Genomic DNA, 15,508 nt, shown 5'->3' on the forward strand with positions numbered 1-15,508 from the left:
TCAGGCCCCGCCAAAATGCAACACCCTCCAAGGTGTGAGGCTAAACCCGTGGTCTAAGCGAAGGTGTAAGGTTAAGGCACCTCCAATCTACAACCCCCTCTAATGTGTGAGGCTAAGCCCCTGCTCCTAGCGAAAGTGTGATGTTACGGCCCCGCCAAAGCGAAACACCCTTCAAGGTGTGAGGCAAAGACTGTGCTTTAAGCGAAGGTGTGTGATTAAGGCCCCGCCAAAGTGCAAACCTCTCCATGGTATCAAGCTAAGCCTAAGGAATTTGTGTCCTTAAGGCCTCACTAAAGTGAACTCAATCGAAGGTGTGAGGCTAAGCAGGTGCTCCTAGAGGAGGTGTGAGTTTAATACCCCGCCGGGGTGCAACACATTCCAAGTTGTGAGGCTAAGCCGCTGCTCCTAACGCAGGTGTCACTTTAATGCTTCACCAAAGTGCAACCCCATCCAAGGTGTGATGATATGCCCCTGCTCCTAGCGAAGGTGTGATGTTACAGCCCCGCCAAATTAAAACACCTCTCAAGGCGTGAGGCAAAGACTGTGCTCTAAGGGAAGGTGTGATGTTACGGCCCCACCAAGTGGAACATCTTTCAAGGTGTGAGGCAAAGACTGTGCTCTAAGCGAACGTGTGGGGCTAAGGCACCGTCAAAGTGAAACTCCCTCCAGGTGTGAGGCCCAGTCCCTAATACGAGCGAAGGTGTGTGGCTAAGGCACCGCCAACGTCCCACACCCTCCAATGTGCGAAGCTTAGCCCCTGCTCTTTGCGAAGGTGTGAGTTTAATGCCCCGCCAAATAGCAAACCCCCCATCGAGCGAAGCTAAGTCCCTGCTCATTATGAAGGTGTGAGGTTAACGCCCGCCAAATTGAAAACCCTCCATAGTGCGAAGATGTTGGGTGAAAACCCCGCCTAATTTTGCAACACTCCAAAGGTGTGATGTTAAGGCCCCCCAACGTGCAGGCATTTCCAAGGTGTGAGACTAGCTCTGCTCTTAGCGAAGGTGTGAGATGTAGGCCCCGCCAAAGTTTCAATACCCCAAGGTGTGATGTTATGGCCCCGCCAAAGAGCAACGTTTCCGAGGGGTGCGGTTAAGGCACAGCTCTTAGCGAAGGTGTGAGTTTAAGGCCCCGCCAAAGTTGCAACCCCGTTTAAGGTGTGAGGTTAAGGCCCTACCATGGAGCAACACCTTCCATGGTATGAGGGTAACCCCATGCTCCTAGCGAAGGTGTGAGGTTAAAGCCCCGCCAAATTGCAACACCCTCCAAGTTGTGAGGCTAAGGACCTGGTCCTAGCGAAGGAGTGAGTTTAAGGCCCCGTCAAAGTGCAAGCGCTGGAATGTGTGGGGCTAAGGCCCTACTCCTAGCGAAGGTGTTAGGTTAAGGCCCTGGCAAACTGCAACGCCCTCAAAAGTGTGATTCTAAATCCCTGCTCCTTGCGAAGGTGTGAGGTTAAGGCCCTGCCAAGGTACAACCTCCTCCATAGTGCGAAGCAAAGACCCTGTTCTCAGCGAAGGTGTGAGGCTAAGCCACTGCTCCTAGCTAAGGAGTGAGATTAAGGCGCCGCCAGGGTGCAACACCCTCCAAAGGTGTGAGGCTAAGCCGCTGCTCCTAACGCAGGTGTGACTTCAATGCTTCGCCAAAGTGCAACCCTCCAAGTTGCGAGGATAAGCCCCTGCTTCTTGCGAAGGTGTGAGGTTAAGGCCCCTCCATAGTGCGATGTTATTCCCCTGCTCTTAGTAAGGTATTAGGCTAAGGAGCTGCCTATGTGCAACCCCCTCGAAAGTGTGGAGCTGTGGCCCTGCTCCTAGCGAAGGTGTGACGTTAAGGCCCAGCCAATGTGCAACGCCCTCCAAGATGTGAGGCTAAGCCGCTGCTCCTAGCGATGGTGTAGTATTAACACCCCGTCAAGGTGCAAACCCTTCCCAGGAGTGAGTCTAAGCCCCTGCTCCTAGCGATGGTGTAGTATTAACGCCCCTTCAATATGCAACAAATGCCATGGTGTGGGGCTGAGTCCCTGCTCGTAGTTAAGGTGTGAGGTAAAGGCCGCTCCAAAGTGCAACCCCTTCCAAGGTGTGGAGCTGAGCCCCTGCTCCTTGCAAAGGTGTGAGGTTAAGGCCTAGCCAATGTGCAACGCCCTCCAAGGTGTGAGGCTAAGCCCCTGCTCCTAGCGATGGTGTATTATGAACGCCCCGTTAAGGTGCAAACCCTTTCCAGGAGTGAGTCTAAGCCCCTGCTCCTTGCGATGATGTGCTGTTAAGGCCCCGCCGATACGCAACAACTTCCATGGAGTGAGGATGAGCCCCTGCTCGTAGTTAAGGTGTGAGGTGAAGGCCGCTCCAAAGTGCAACCCCTTCCAAGGTGTGGGAGTGAGCCCCTGCTCTCTTGCTAAGGTGTGAGTTTAAGGCACCTGCAACCACCTCCTATGTGTGAGGATAGGCCGCTGCTCCTAGCAAATGTGTGACATTAAGGCTTCGCCAAAGTGCAACCCCCTCCAAGGTGTGAGGATAAGCCCCTGCTGCTCGCGATGGTGTGAGGTTAAGGCCCGCCAAATTGCAACCCCTCCAAGGTGTGAGGCTGACCCCCTTCTCCTAGCGAAGGTGTGAGGTTAAAACCCTGCCAAAGTGCAATTCCCTCCTATTTGTGAGGCTTAGGTCCCGCCCTCGAGCAACCATCTCCACGGTGTGAGGCTAAATCCTGCTCCTAGCAAAGGTGTGAGGCTAAGGCCCCGCCAACGAGAAACCGTCTCCATGGTGTGAAGCTAAGCACTTGCTCCTAGCGAGAGTGTAAGGTTAATTTCCCAGGCAATGTGCAACCCTTCCAGATGTGTGGCTAAGGCCTTGCTCCTAGCGAAGGTGTAAGGTTAATTACCCCGTCAATGTGCAACACCCTACATGGTATGAGGCTAAGCCTCCGCTCCTAGCGAATGTGTGAGGTTAAGTCCCCACCAAAATGCAACCCCCTCCATAGTGCGAGGATAAGACCCTGTTCTTAGCGAAGATATGAGGTCAAGTCCCAGCCAAAGTTCAATCCCCTCCAAGGTGTGAACCTAAATCACTGCTCCTAGCGCAGGTGTGAGCTTAAGGCCCCGCCAAAGGACATTCCCCTCCAAGCTGTGAGGCTAAGGCCCTGCTCCTAGCGAATGTGTAAGGTTAATTTCCCCGGCAATGTGCAACTCCTCCAAATGTGAGGCTTAGCGAAGGTGTGAAGTGAAGTCTCCGCCAAGGTGCAACCCCCTCCAAATTTGGAGGCTAAACCCCTACTCTTAGCGAAGGTGTGAGGCCAAGCCCCTACTCCTAGCCAAGGTGTGAGGTTAAGACCCTCCAAAGTGCATCATCCTTAATAGTGCGAGGATAAGATCCTGTTCTTAGCGAAGATATGATGTCAAGTCCCAGACAAGGGTCAACCCCCTCCATGGTGTGGGTCTAAATCACTGCTCCTAGCAAAGGTGTGAGTTTAAGGCCCCGCCAAAATACAATCCTCTCCAAGTTACGAGGCTAAGGCCCTGTTCCTAGCAAATGTGTAAGGTTCATTTCCCCGACAATGTGCAACTCTCCAAATGTGAGGCTAAGCCCCTACACCTAGTCAAGGTGTGAGGTTAAGGCCCCTCTAAAGTGCAACCCCCTCCAAGGTGGAGTCTAAGCCACTGCTCCTAGCCAAGGGGAGAGGTTAAGGCACCGCAAAGGTGCAACACCCTCCATGGTGTGAGGCTATGCCCCTGCTCCTAGCCAAGTTGTGGGTTTCAGGCCCCGCCCAAGTGCAACACCATCCAATGTGTGAGGATAAGACCCTATTACGAACGAAAGTGTGAGGCTAAAGCCCCGCCAAAATGCAAACCTCGTAAAGTGTGACGTTGATCCCCTTCTCCTAGCGAAGGTGTGTGGTTAAGGCCCCGCCGATGTGCGACCCCCTACATAGTACGACGTTCAGCCCCTCCTCCTATCGAAGGCGTGAGGTTAATACCCCGCAAAGTTCAACCCCCTCCGTAGTGCGTGGCTAAGCCCCTTCTCTTCTCTTTTCTTTTTCTCTATTTGTTTTACGTCGCACCGAAACAGATAAGTCTTATGGCGACGATGGGAGAGGAAAGGCCTAGGAATTGAACGGAAGCGACCGTGGCCTTAATTAAGGTACAGCCCCAGCATTTGCCTGGTGTGAAAATGGGAAACCACGGCAAACCATCTTCAGGGCTGCCGACAGTGGGGTTCGAACCCACTATCTCCCGAATACTGGATACTGGCCACACTTAAGCGACTGCAGCTATCGAGCTCGGTAAGCCCCTTCTCTTAGCGAAAGTGTGAGATTAAAGCCCCGCCAAATTGCAACCCTCTAAAAGGTGTGAGGCTAATGCCCTGCTCGCAACGAAGGTGTGAGGTTAAGGCCCGGCCAAAGTGCAACCCCCTCCGTGGTGCGAGGTTAAGGCCCTACTCTTAGCTAAAGTGTGAGGTTAGGACCCCGCCAAAGTGCAATCCCTACAAAGTGTGAGGTTAAGGCCCTGGCAGGATGTGAAGTTAGGCCCCTGTTCTTAGCTAGCGTGATGTTACGCTGCTGATCTTACCTAGAGCGTGGGGTTAATCTCCTACTCTTAGTCGAGGTGTGAGGTTAACTTGCCCCAACTTAGGCAAGGTGTGACCTATTCTTAGATTAATTTAAGCTTAACTTAGCCAAAGTGTGAGGTTATCTTAGATTAACTTAACCTAGGTGCGAGGTTAGCTTAGATTAACTTAGCCAAGGTGTAAGATTGACCTCCTCCTAGCGAAGGTGTGAGGTTAATGCCCCGCCAATGTGCAACCCCTTCCTTTGCGCGACTCTAAGCCCTGCTCTTAGCGAAGTTTTGAGTTCAAGGCTCCGTCGAAGTGCACCCCCCCCCCCTACCCCCAAGTTGTGAGGCTAAGACTGTTCTCTAAGCGAAGGTGTGTGGTTAAGGCCGCGTCAAAGTGCAACTTCTCCAAGGTGTGAAGCTAAGCTCATGCTCTTAGCAAAGGAGTGAGCTTAAGGTATCGCCAAAGTGCAAACCGCTCCAAGGTACGAAGTTTAGCACTTGCTGTGAGGTTAAGGCCCCGACAAATTTGCAACCCCCTTAAAAGTGAGAGGTTAAGTCCCCGCCAAAGTGCAACCTCTCCATAGTGCTAGGTTAAGCCCCTGATCATAGAGAAGGTGTGAGGTTAAGTCCCCGGCAAAGTGCAAATCCTCCGAAGTATGAAGTTAAGGCACTGCTTCCGGCGAAGGTATGAGGTTGAGGCCCCACCAAAGTGCAACCACCTCCATAGTGCGATGCTCACACCCTGCTTTTAGCGAAGGGGTGAGGTTAAGACACCGCCAATGTTGCAACACGCCCCTGAAAAAGTGAAACTGCATGCATAGTGCGAGGCTAAGCCCCTGCTTTTAGCGAAAGGTGTGAGGTTTAAGGCCCCGCCAAAGTGCAAAAACCTCCAAGGTGTGAGGTTAAGGCCCCGCCAAAGTGAAACTCCGTCCAGGATATGCGTTTAAACCCGTGTTACTAGCAAAGGTCTGAGGTTAAGGCACCGTCAAAGTGTAACCCCCTCCAAGGTAGAGGTTAGGCCCTGCCAAACTGCAACCCCCTCCAAGGTCCGAAGCTAAGCAACTGCTCTTAGCGAAACTGTGAGGTTCAGGCCCCACCAAAGTGCAACCTCCTCCATAGTGAGATTCTAAGCACCTGCTCTCATTTCATTGTATAATATTGTGCAAATATTAAAATATGACCATTTTTGTCATCTATCTACTGCTTAACTCATTTTAAGTAGGTGCAGTATTCGTGTCTCTATGAGAATTAGTTCACGTGTTCATGATTATCCATTTGATGTATATTCGTATTAATTATTGATAAAAGTTTTAAATTTGATTTGGAGAATAACATTGAAACAAAACATAAAACGCCGTTAAATCAAATGTTTATGCGATTGGAAGCCTGTAAACGACTGAAAACGTAACTGGTTGACAAAGTCAACCGCGCGCCCGGTAGTGTGACAGAACTTGGCGCGCCCGGTCTAGGGTTAAATGAAGGAAACTCCCCTCCACTTCCTGGAGAATGAGACAGGTAAAAATCACTTGCTGGCACTTTCACACACATTCACACATTCTTAAGAGCGCTACAAAATTAACAACAATTATAATTACTAGAAACATAGTTGTTATCATTTATCCCACTAAAACTTTATAGATTTCAAATCCGCATTCGTGGTAATAATCTTCATAGTGCCGTCTGGAAGCAGAATCACGGTACGACCATCTAGTGTTCACACATTTCTCATGCCGAATCTGTCCCGTGCAGAATTTAAAGTTGTCTTACGTGTTCTTGTCAGCGATTCAGTGATCAGGATCTTCGTGCCTTTGAGCTTGCGCTCAGCACCCCACACACGTTCACGTACCCAGTAGCGAGCGAACTTACCCACTGTCAGTACCTCTACTGCTGTCCTCTGAGTCTTTCCAATTTGGTGGATTCTATCGATCCCTTCCATCGGCACTTCCAAGGAGAATACGTCCTTCACTTTTCTATAAATGTGTTCTTTTGGCTCCTCGGCGATACTATGTACCAGCAAGCAGTTTCTTCTGCTGTACTGCTCTGCCTCATCCAGTAGCTCGTCTTGTTCCTCCAGTTTACGTTCAAGACTGATTAGTTCATCTCTAAGCAACTTAAGTTCACTGGTTATCGCGGAACTAAATTCCATGAATTTCTGCCTCAAGGAAGCTAGGGAGTTACCAGCAGGGCTGGTTGTGCTGGAGCCTTAGGAGCCATCAACGAGTTCTAGGCGTGCCTCGAACCTGTTCATAGCCGCTTCATATGTATCCAGTTTTTCGTGAACACCCTTGACTGAAAGCATCTTTCAACGTACACTAGTTACTAGTTACTACTTAACACCGCTTTTCACACAACTTACGGACTATATAATTATGCTGTTATAAATACAGTTAGCGCGGGATAAACACGGAGCACACTCACAGCGTCACCTCAAAGTCCACCATAAATAGATGTAGAAATGCTCAAAGATAAACTTTTGGGGTTTGGTTCGGACGCAGCTGCACTGTTTACTGGCCAAAATACAGGTTTTGCTGCTAGAATCAGGAGGAATATATCTCCGCACTTGATCAGCATGCATTGTGTGGCTCATAGAATGGACCTTGTTTCAGAACAAGTTTTTAGAGTTGTGAATGTTGTTCATAATTTTGAATGCGTTCTAGAAGAACTTTATAAACTTTTCAGTAGACCTTCTACAGCTGCTGAACTGAGACATATTGCGGCAGTCACAGGTGTTCCAGGGTTCTTGAAAGTCAAAAACTCTTCGAAATTCGTTGGATTTCAAGTGAGAAGGACTGTTTATTGGCAGACTTCCCTTGCATCATGAAATACTTAATCCGTGAATCTGAAAACCGTAAAGTGTTGAGTAAAGCTCGCTGTAAATTTGCAGGGCTGCACATAAAGTTGTCGCAGAGAAAAAATATTCTATTGTTGGGTTTTCTGTTAGATGTATCGTGTGTACTGTCCCTCCTAAGTACAACAATGTAAAAGGAATTGGTTTCTAATCGTGAAATCGGAAACAAGCTTAATTCTACAAGAAATACGCGTGAGAGACGATAATTATTAGACTCTTTACAAGGAAACGTATTTAACATATTGCCAATGCGATTCTGAGGAGGATGAAAAGAGAGAGTTTGACAGAGTAAGAAGACAAATAATTCAGGGTTTAGTAGATGAAGTAGAAAGATTTCCTTCAAGTGAAGTACTGAAGTGCTTTGCAGTGTTTGAAAAAGAAAGTGATTTGTATGGCAATTCTGATGTATATAAAGTAGCTGAGTTGTTTGGTTTGGATGGTGATACTGTGGTATTGCAATGGAGGGAGTGTAAGATAGGCTCTAAAACCCTAAATGATTTGGTTCATTTGAAAGGATTAATACAAAAAATTCGTTCAGTGCCTATGTCAACCGGCGCCTGTAATAAATAATGTTATTTGTTTTACGTCCCACTAACTACTCTTTTACGGTTTTCGGAAACGCCGAGGTGCCGGAATTTAGTCCCGCAGGAGTTCTTTTACGTGCCAGTAAATCTACCGACACGAGGCTGACGTATTTGAGCACCTTCAAATACCAACGGACTGAGCCAGGATCGAACCTGCCAAGTTGGGGTCAGAAGGCCAGCGCCTTAACCGTCTGAGCCACTCAGCCCAGCACTGGCGCTTGTGAACGCTGATAAATGGGTCACTTCTGCGCATCACTTGGCAGACCAACGCTACTCATTGAAGGACAGCAGCGAGGAGAAATACAACCTCAGACTTTTTCTTTGAGGCGAGTTTCGTTTTATTATCTTTCTTATCCTGAAATAATTTCCTTTACTTTAAAACAGATCTGCATTTTCATTTTAAAGATTTTAAATTACTTAAGTTTCTTCAAGATATCTTCGTGACGCAGTTGGTAGAACGTCGGGCTCCCACCGTTGCTCCGGTGGTTGAAACACTGATCACTTGATGCGAGATTAGTGCTGGACAAAGCGGAGCAGGAACAACTTCAATCAGGTTTCTCCTGTCATCTCTCATCCCGGCAACACTTCCCATAATCTCTTCTCTTTTCGTTCATTAATCATTGACCAGAGGAGTTCAATAGGCCTCACCAGCTGGCACATTTTATTTCCTCAGCGTCAGTTACGCGCTTCATTAATTCACTTTTATACTTTTTCACTTATGATTTTCCAAATTAATGCACTGGTAGTTAGCAGGATTTATTTCAGAAAAAGTCTTCTGGGAGCATATTTCGTACCTTGAGGATGTGGTACAAAGACAGGACAAAAATGATGGATTATGCAGTGTTTAGTACATTTTGTGTTTTTAAATGATATCTTTTATTTAGTTGATTATGTTAAATTTGGTTACAGTTCTACTCTCTTTGTCGCTATCGGATTCCATGGTCACAATGTGTGTGCAACGATCCAGATAAACTATTGCTCAACATTGCAACTCATAAGGTCTACCACCAGCCGTGCTCAAGGGAAAGAGGGGAGATATATATATTTCACATTGACTTTTTCCATCGAATACTCGTAGGGATTCAGTGATATTGCACCTGGTTCGAAGTGCCTACGTGTTACTAGTATTTTTACTGAACTGTGTAATGAGTAATGACTAACGGAAAAAATGTAATTGCCCACAATGAACAACTTTATAATAATTATCATACTTATTATAACAACAGAATTCAAGTAAAATATATTTAAAATGTGCATTTTCCTGTGAGAAGGGGTAATTTACTTACAGGAAATTAAATACCCCCTCCCCCACCGGACTGCCTGCATGAAATAATAAACACTAGTCGTTAAGTTCTATGATCCTTATCCCCCTCACAGTTTTTTTTCTGATTTCGAACCCTGTATTCAGTACTATGAATAAACTCACTTCAGGGTCAGATAATGGATTCTTTAACAGTGAACGCAGCTTTTTAACTCTTCCTAGTATTTCTGTCTCCGCCTGTCTCCTTCTAGAAAGGCGAATGAAGTACTGCACCCATCATATGAGCCTGACTGGGGAATTTAATAAATTTTTATTTGATATTGGATAGAAGTATTCATGTATGCTATTAAAATCATAAAATTATGGGATACTCAGGAGGCCAGTGTATATGAACAAGGAATCAGCAGAAGCCCACGCTTCCTTTCTTTTCTGGAAGAAAATGCTATCTCTGTAACGTAAACAACCAATACCGTACCCGATCTGTTGCGTGAGATCTGGAACTACCCAGTAGAAGCGGAAAATTCCATCGGAATAGTGAGACAGAAAACTACGAATCTTACTACCAGAATCCCCTTGATTTGGAATGGACTCGTCCATACAAATGATTGGCGAATATAAGTGGTCCAATCAGGTTGCACCATTCAAATAATTTTAAAATCAGCGGGACAGAATATTTAATTCATCTGCAATCAAGGCTAATAATTAATATGGATTTTATGACAGCAAGATATTAATATTGACCAAGTAATTTTTGGACGAAGTCAATGTATCAATGGTCATGGAACATAATAACTGCGCACTAAACTTTCGGGTAGCAACACAGGTGTGCGGTCCCCGCCAACATGAAGTCGGTTCGACAGTGCGTAAGAAGAACTAATCCAACTAACGCTACCAGTATTATACGAAAAGTTACGAACAATTCTGAGATCACGCTGTACGAATATAATGACATGCATTTTGTGGAATTAAGTGAGTACTGCATTTCATCTCTGAAGCATTTTATTAGGAAACGCACTCCGACGGGAGTTTTTGGGTGTCAAAAAGCATATATTCTTCCGCCGAGAAGTGACTCTACCTCCACACCGCCCCGATTCTCAACATTCAGTCATCTTCAGAAGGGTTGTGACGATTAGACGTGTGTCGGGCAGCGCTCCGTATTTGCGAATAATCACAAAAAAACAAAGTGTGTTTGTCCGTGTATTCATACGAAGTTAAGTTTCTGATACACCAAGTGCCTATGAAAGTGATTTTTAAGAATACCAGGGAACTTAATAATGATAAACATAATCTCTGAGTCAATTTTACATATTACCGACACGAGATTTTGAGTTACGTAGTTACTGAAACACAGTTGTAATACGGGCTTACTATGCTCACTAGTGCCGGGAATCAGACATTCTAGTATACGAGGAGACCACTCCAGGCTTGCGAACACTTTCCTTATTCTATTGTACTAAATCAGCTGGCTAACAGATATTTGTGGAAACCTACACTTTCCCGACTAGCTCTCTTTCAAGGCCGAGCGCAACCCTAATATTTAACTGTTCTTTTGTCAAGATCGAGGGGAAGGCTGGCTATACGAAGTATTTGACTGCGTGTGAATGTAACAAAAGGGACGTCCAAGACGACAAGCGGTAGTAATAATCTTTCGCGATTGAGCACGAGATAGGATGTGTACATTTTAAATGATTAGTGTTCTAATATTTTATATCATCGATACAGTGATAATATTGTGTGAAAGTGTATCTGTGTTAGTTATAAGTAGTTATTAAGCAATATGGATACGTCAAGAAAAATGAAGAAACTAAATCGTTGTATCCTCTAACGGGTGACGATGGGTTGCTGCATGTGAGTATTGTTCTCATATTACTATGTAAAATCTAAAACATCTCCTTAATGTAATGTAATGTAATAATGTAATATCATGTATTATAGATAGGTGCGCGAGGGCACAGTCAAATTATGTAGGGTATATTTTGTCATATTAATGTGTTTAGATTATTATTATTATTATTATTATTATTATTATTATTAAAATGCTGCTATTTTAGGTTATTCGTAACGATTTTTGCGAGTGTATGAAGCACTATTTTAGCCTACTGTGGTGTCGTAAGCATGTCTATTTTGAGATATTTATAGGATCCTCGCTGGATAATTTTTATTATTATTAATTAATTAATTCATAATATTATTTTTGTGTGTCGACCAGTATATCGAATTATGATTGTGGTAACGTAACTAAAGGCTATAATCCGAATTTATGAGAATCACTGTCATAATTTCGGTAAAGATGATGGTGATCGTTACTTACTTTTTTATTTTTAGTGAAGTCTTAGTGTGTGATTGGGTGATTAATATTATTATAAAAAACTTATATTTTCTAGCAAGAATTATTTGTCATAGAAATTAAATGCGATGTTGAGTGACGATAGCACTCAGAGATTTGGTAAGGTCCGTATGTAACAGTACAGTATGATACGCAATGTTATTCGCAAAAACCTCGAAGGTGTGAGGTTAAGGCCCCGCCAAAGTGAAACTAAGTCCATATCAACGCCGAGCCACGAGAAAATGGGTTAACAGAATTTAATGAAAACCGCTATATAGAGTCGGGGATAAGAAACTCAAGTATAGGCTGTAAATAATTTTATTTTCCCCGAGATGAAATGGTAGTTTAGGGGAAGGCTCCTAAAATTTAATTTTAAATACCGGTACCTATGTTGTTGGTGTTGTCATCGAAAAGTACTACATTACAAAAGTTATGGACAATACAATTTCCGATCATTTATGTTTCATTCAGTTTTACTGTACCGACTATGATTAGAGTGGTATTTCAGAAAGCCTGCAATATCCAAAGCGCTTAACAATGATCAACAATTACTTTACATTGACCATTGTCTGTTGTGATTTTCTTCGTTTCTTATGGTGCTGCTCAACTCCGATAGATGGGATTACTACTGCGTACCGAGTATAACAGCCTGACTGAACACTGGCGGGAAATAGCTGGGGAGTTGGGAAACTTTCTTCTTTAGCATGCCATTCCTCTGGTTCATACATTTTCTGATACTGCAGGTACGTAACACACTGGCTCATCATAGCATTCACCAGTATCCAGTAATCGGGAGATAGTGGGTTCGAGCCCCACTGTCGGCAGCTCTGAAAATGGTTTTCCGTGGTTTCCCATTTTCACACCAGGCAAATGCCGGGACTGTTCTTAATTAAGGCCACGGCCGCTTCCTTCCACTTCCTAGGCCTTTCCTAACCCATCGTTGCCATAAGGCATATCTGTGTCGGTGCGACGTAAAGCAAATAGCAAAAAAAAAATATATATATATATATAGCATCATAGCATTCGAGCTATTCAATCCCTATTCTGAGGCACTGATTGGAATGAGTAATGTGCATATTTAATGGAATAATGACAGAGAAGTGTCCATGGCAGTCTGCGACCTGGTTATTCCAGCTCTGGAACTTTGGACTGTTAGATCGGCACCGTAGTACTGTTCGTTGAAAGTGAGGAAGTGTGCGGTGTTTCATTTGATCGAGTATTTTATATGATAACATTGCTTTCAATCGCTACATTCCTACTGACGTTTTTGTAATGACCTATGTTGAATTCAGTTAGGAAAACCACCAAGTCAGTCTTTCTGAGAATCCCGTAGCGAAGCACGGGTACATCAGCTAGTAAATAATAAACGTAAGTTTGCGCTTTAGATATCATGTTCACGATTCGAACTCTCACTAATCAGGCTAGCGACTCCGAAAACTGGGGATTGAACATTTATATCGGTCGTTTTGGACATTTTTCAACCCTTCTATACCCGCACGCCGATGTACTTTAATGGTATCCAGACTGTCAGAATTAATCTCAGCGATCCAGGAAACCATGGACTCGACACTAATACCGTATATGTCGTTTCGGATTATTTGTGCATGTCACCTTAGGGATGCTCGGGGTGTTTTACCCCCAGATAGTGTACCAAGTTTGGTTGAGAGCTATGCTGCAACACACACACACACACATCCATAATGTCGGTCATTTTGGACGCCTTTTCAAACTCCATTCCAATGGGGACTGAACATGGACTTAAACGGCATCCAGAATGCCACTATAGATGTCAACAACCGAGAAAGCTGTGAATTCGATACTAATACTGTTCATTTCTATTATTTTTACAGGTCACTCTCTCCTGAAACCCACCCCTATAGGATTCGTCTTCCTTTCTTTGTCATATATTAAGTCATATGTGTACCAGGTTTGCGTGAGAGATATAGTGGAACATTCACTATATTTATTATCTCGTCAATCCAGCCCATTCTATTTGGGGCTGAACATTGGCTTAAACGGCACCCAGAGTGACCTACTCATGTCAGCAACACAGAAAACTATGGATTCTACATTCATATTGGACGTCTTGTATTATTTTTATATTTCACCCCTCCCCGGGTGCACTAGGAGTCTCTTACCCACACAGTATTGTTTCCAGATAGTAAGTGACATGTGAACCTAGTTTGCTTGAGAGCATACACAATAATCTCGTTAATTTTGGACATTGTCTCACAGTCCAATTCCGACTGGGGCTGAACTTCGATATAAACGGCATCCAGAGTAACACAATTCATCTCAGCGACCCGAAAAGCTATGTATTCGACACCAATGTTGGTCGTTTCCGAATTTTTTTTGTATTTCACCCCCTCCTCTTGGGGTGCTAGGGGTGCCTAACCATCAAAATATTTTCTCAGATAGTATCCCATATAGTACCAATTTTAGTTGAGAGCAATGCTGGAACATACACACTTACATCGATAATTTTGCACAAAAAGCAAAGCAAAATCATCTCCGTACAGGCCTTGAAGACCCCTGAAGGGGTGGAAGGTGAAGGCTTCCACCATCCGTAACCTCAGCACTGTGTGGGGTAGACGCCCGGCCGCCATTGTCCCCAGGAATTAACCTGGTACTCATTTTTGGTGTAGGATGAGCGAAGCTCAGGGCCATGTGCACCTCCGGAAATAGAAATATCGTTCCTTAAATGTTACGACTTCCTGACGGAGAATCGAACCCACGTCCTACCTGGCAAGGCAAGGCAGCGATAATTTCGGGCATTATAGACATTTTAATTTTCACCCCTTCCCACCACCCCCTCATATCATTGGAGGTGATCTTGGACTTAAACGACATCCGGAGTGTCACTATTCATCACAGCGACCCTGAAAAATATGGATTTTATATTAATATTGGAGGTTTTGCATTATTTTTATATTTCATCCGCTTTCCACTTTCGCCCCGAGAGGTGCTCGGATTCTCTTAACCCCACAGCATTTTTTTCAAATATTACTTCATATGTGTACCATCTTTGAGGGCTGTGCTGGAGCATAAACACATACACCCGTAATCTCGGTAATTGTACAGTACATCCATTATCTCGATCGTTTCAGAAATTTTCTTTTTCATCATCTCCCACCCATATGCCAAATGGGGCTGAACTTGGACGACATCCTGAATGCCACTAATCATCTCAGCGATCCCGAAAACTCTCACCCCCATCGCTAAGAGTGCTAGGGGTGTCTTACCCCCACCCATGCAGTTTCTCCCCTTATAATAAGTCGTAAGTGTAAAAGTTTGGTTGAGATCCTTTTTAGTGGTTTAGGAGGAGATGTAATACACACATACATGCATACATCTATATATAAAATAAGAGTTTTTTATGTACATTGCTCAGAATTTAAAAAGGATGGTATTTCTGTATCAGTCGTGTCCACAGTAAGAAGGAAATGCACTTTTTAATTTTCCGTAATGTCTGTCTGTCTGTCCGTCTGTCTGTCTCTCTATCTGTACACGCATCACGAGAAAACGACTGAAGGGAATTTAATGAAAATCGGTATTCAAAGTCGGGGAATAAGTCGCTATAATCGAAGTCATAAATAATTGTATTCGTGCTGCATGAAATGGTAGTTTAGGGGAAGGCCTAAAATGTAATTCTCAAATACTATGATCACAGAGATATTCATTAATTTGGATTTTTGTTACTAAGTCCATACCAGCGCCGAATTACGAGAACATGGGTAAGCGAAATTTAATGAAAATCGGTATGTAAAGTCAGAGAATACGGAACTACACTCTACGATATAAATCATTTTATAAGAGTCGAAAGAAAACCAAATGTGATGGCCTGCAATATAGAAAGCTCATAAAATTGATCAACAATAACATTACATTGACCATTGTTTGTTGTGATATGCTTTGTGTCTTCTTTTGCCACTCCCGATAGTTCGGATTACTG

General features: G+C 44.4%; 1 protein-coding gene across 1 annotated transcript in view; it reads right to left on the minus strand.

The window, feature by feature from the left end:
* Nucleotides 1-15,508, minus strand: part of Nmdar2 (NMDA receptor 2) — an 826,846-nt gene that overhangs the window by 78,970 nt on the left and 732,368 nt on the right. The window contains exon 10 of the mRNA XM_067148050.2: nt 9,646-9,654. Coding sequence (XP_067004151.1) covers nt 9,646-9,654 — 9 coding nt within the window. The remainder of the gene's footprint in view (nt 1-9,645; nt 9,655-15,508) is intronic.

The sequence above is a fragment of the Anabrus simplex genome, chromosome 5, assembly GCF_040414725.1.
Source record: "Anabrus simplex isolate iqAnaSimp1 chromosome 5, ASM4041472v1, whole genome shotgun sequence".
Classification (NCBI taxonomy): Eukaryota; Metazoa; Arthropoda; class Insecta; order Orthoptera; family Tettigoniidae; genus Anabrus; species Anabrus simplex.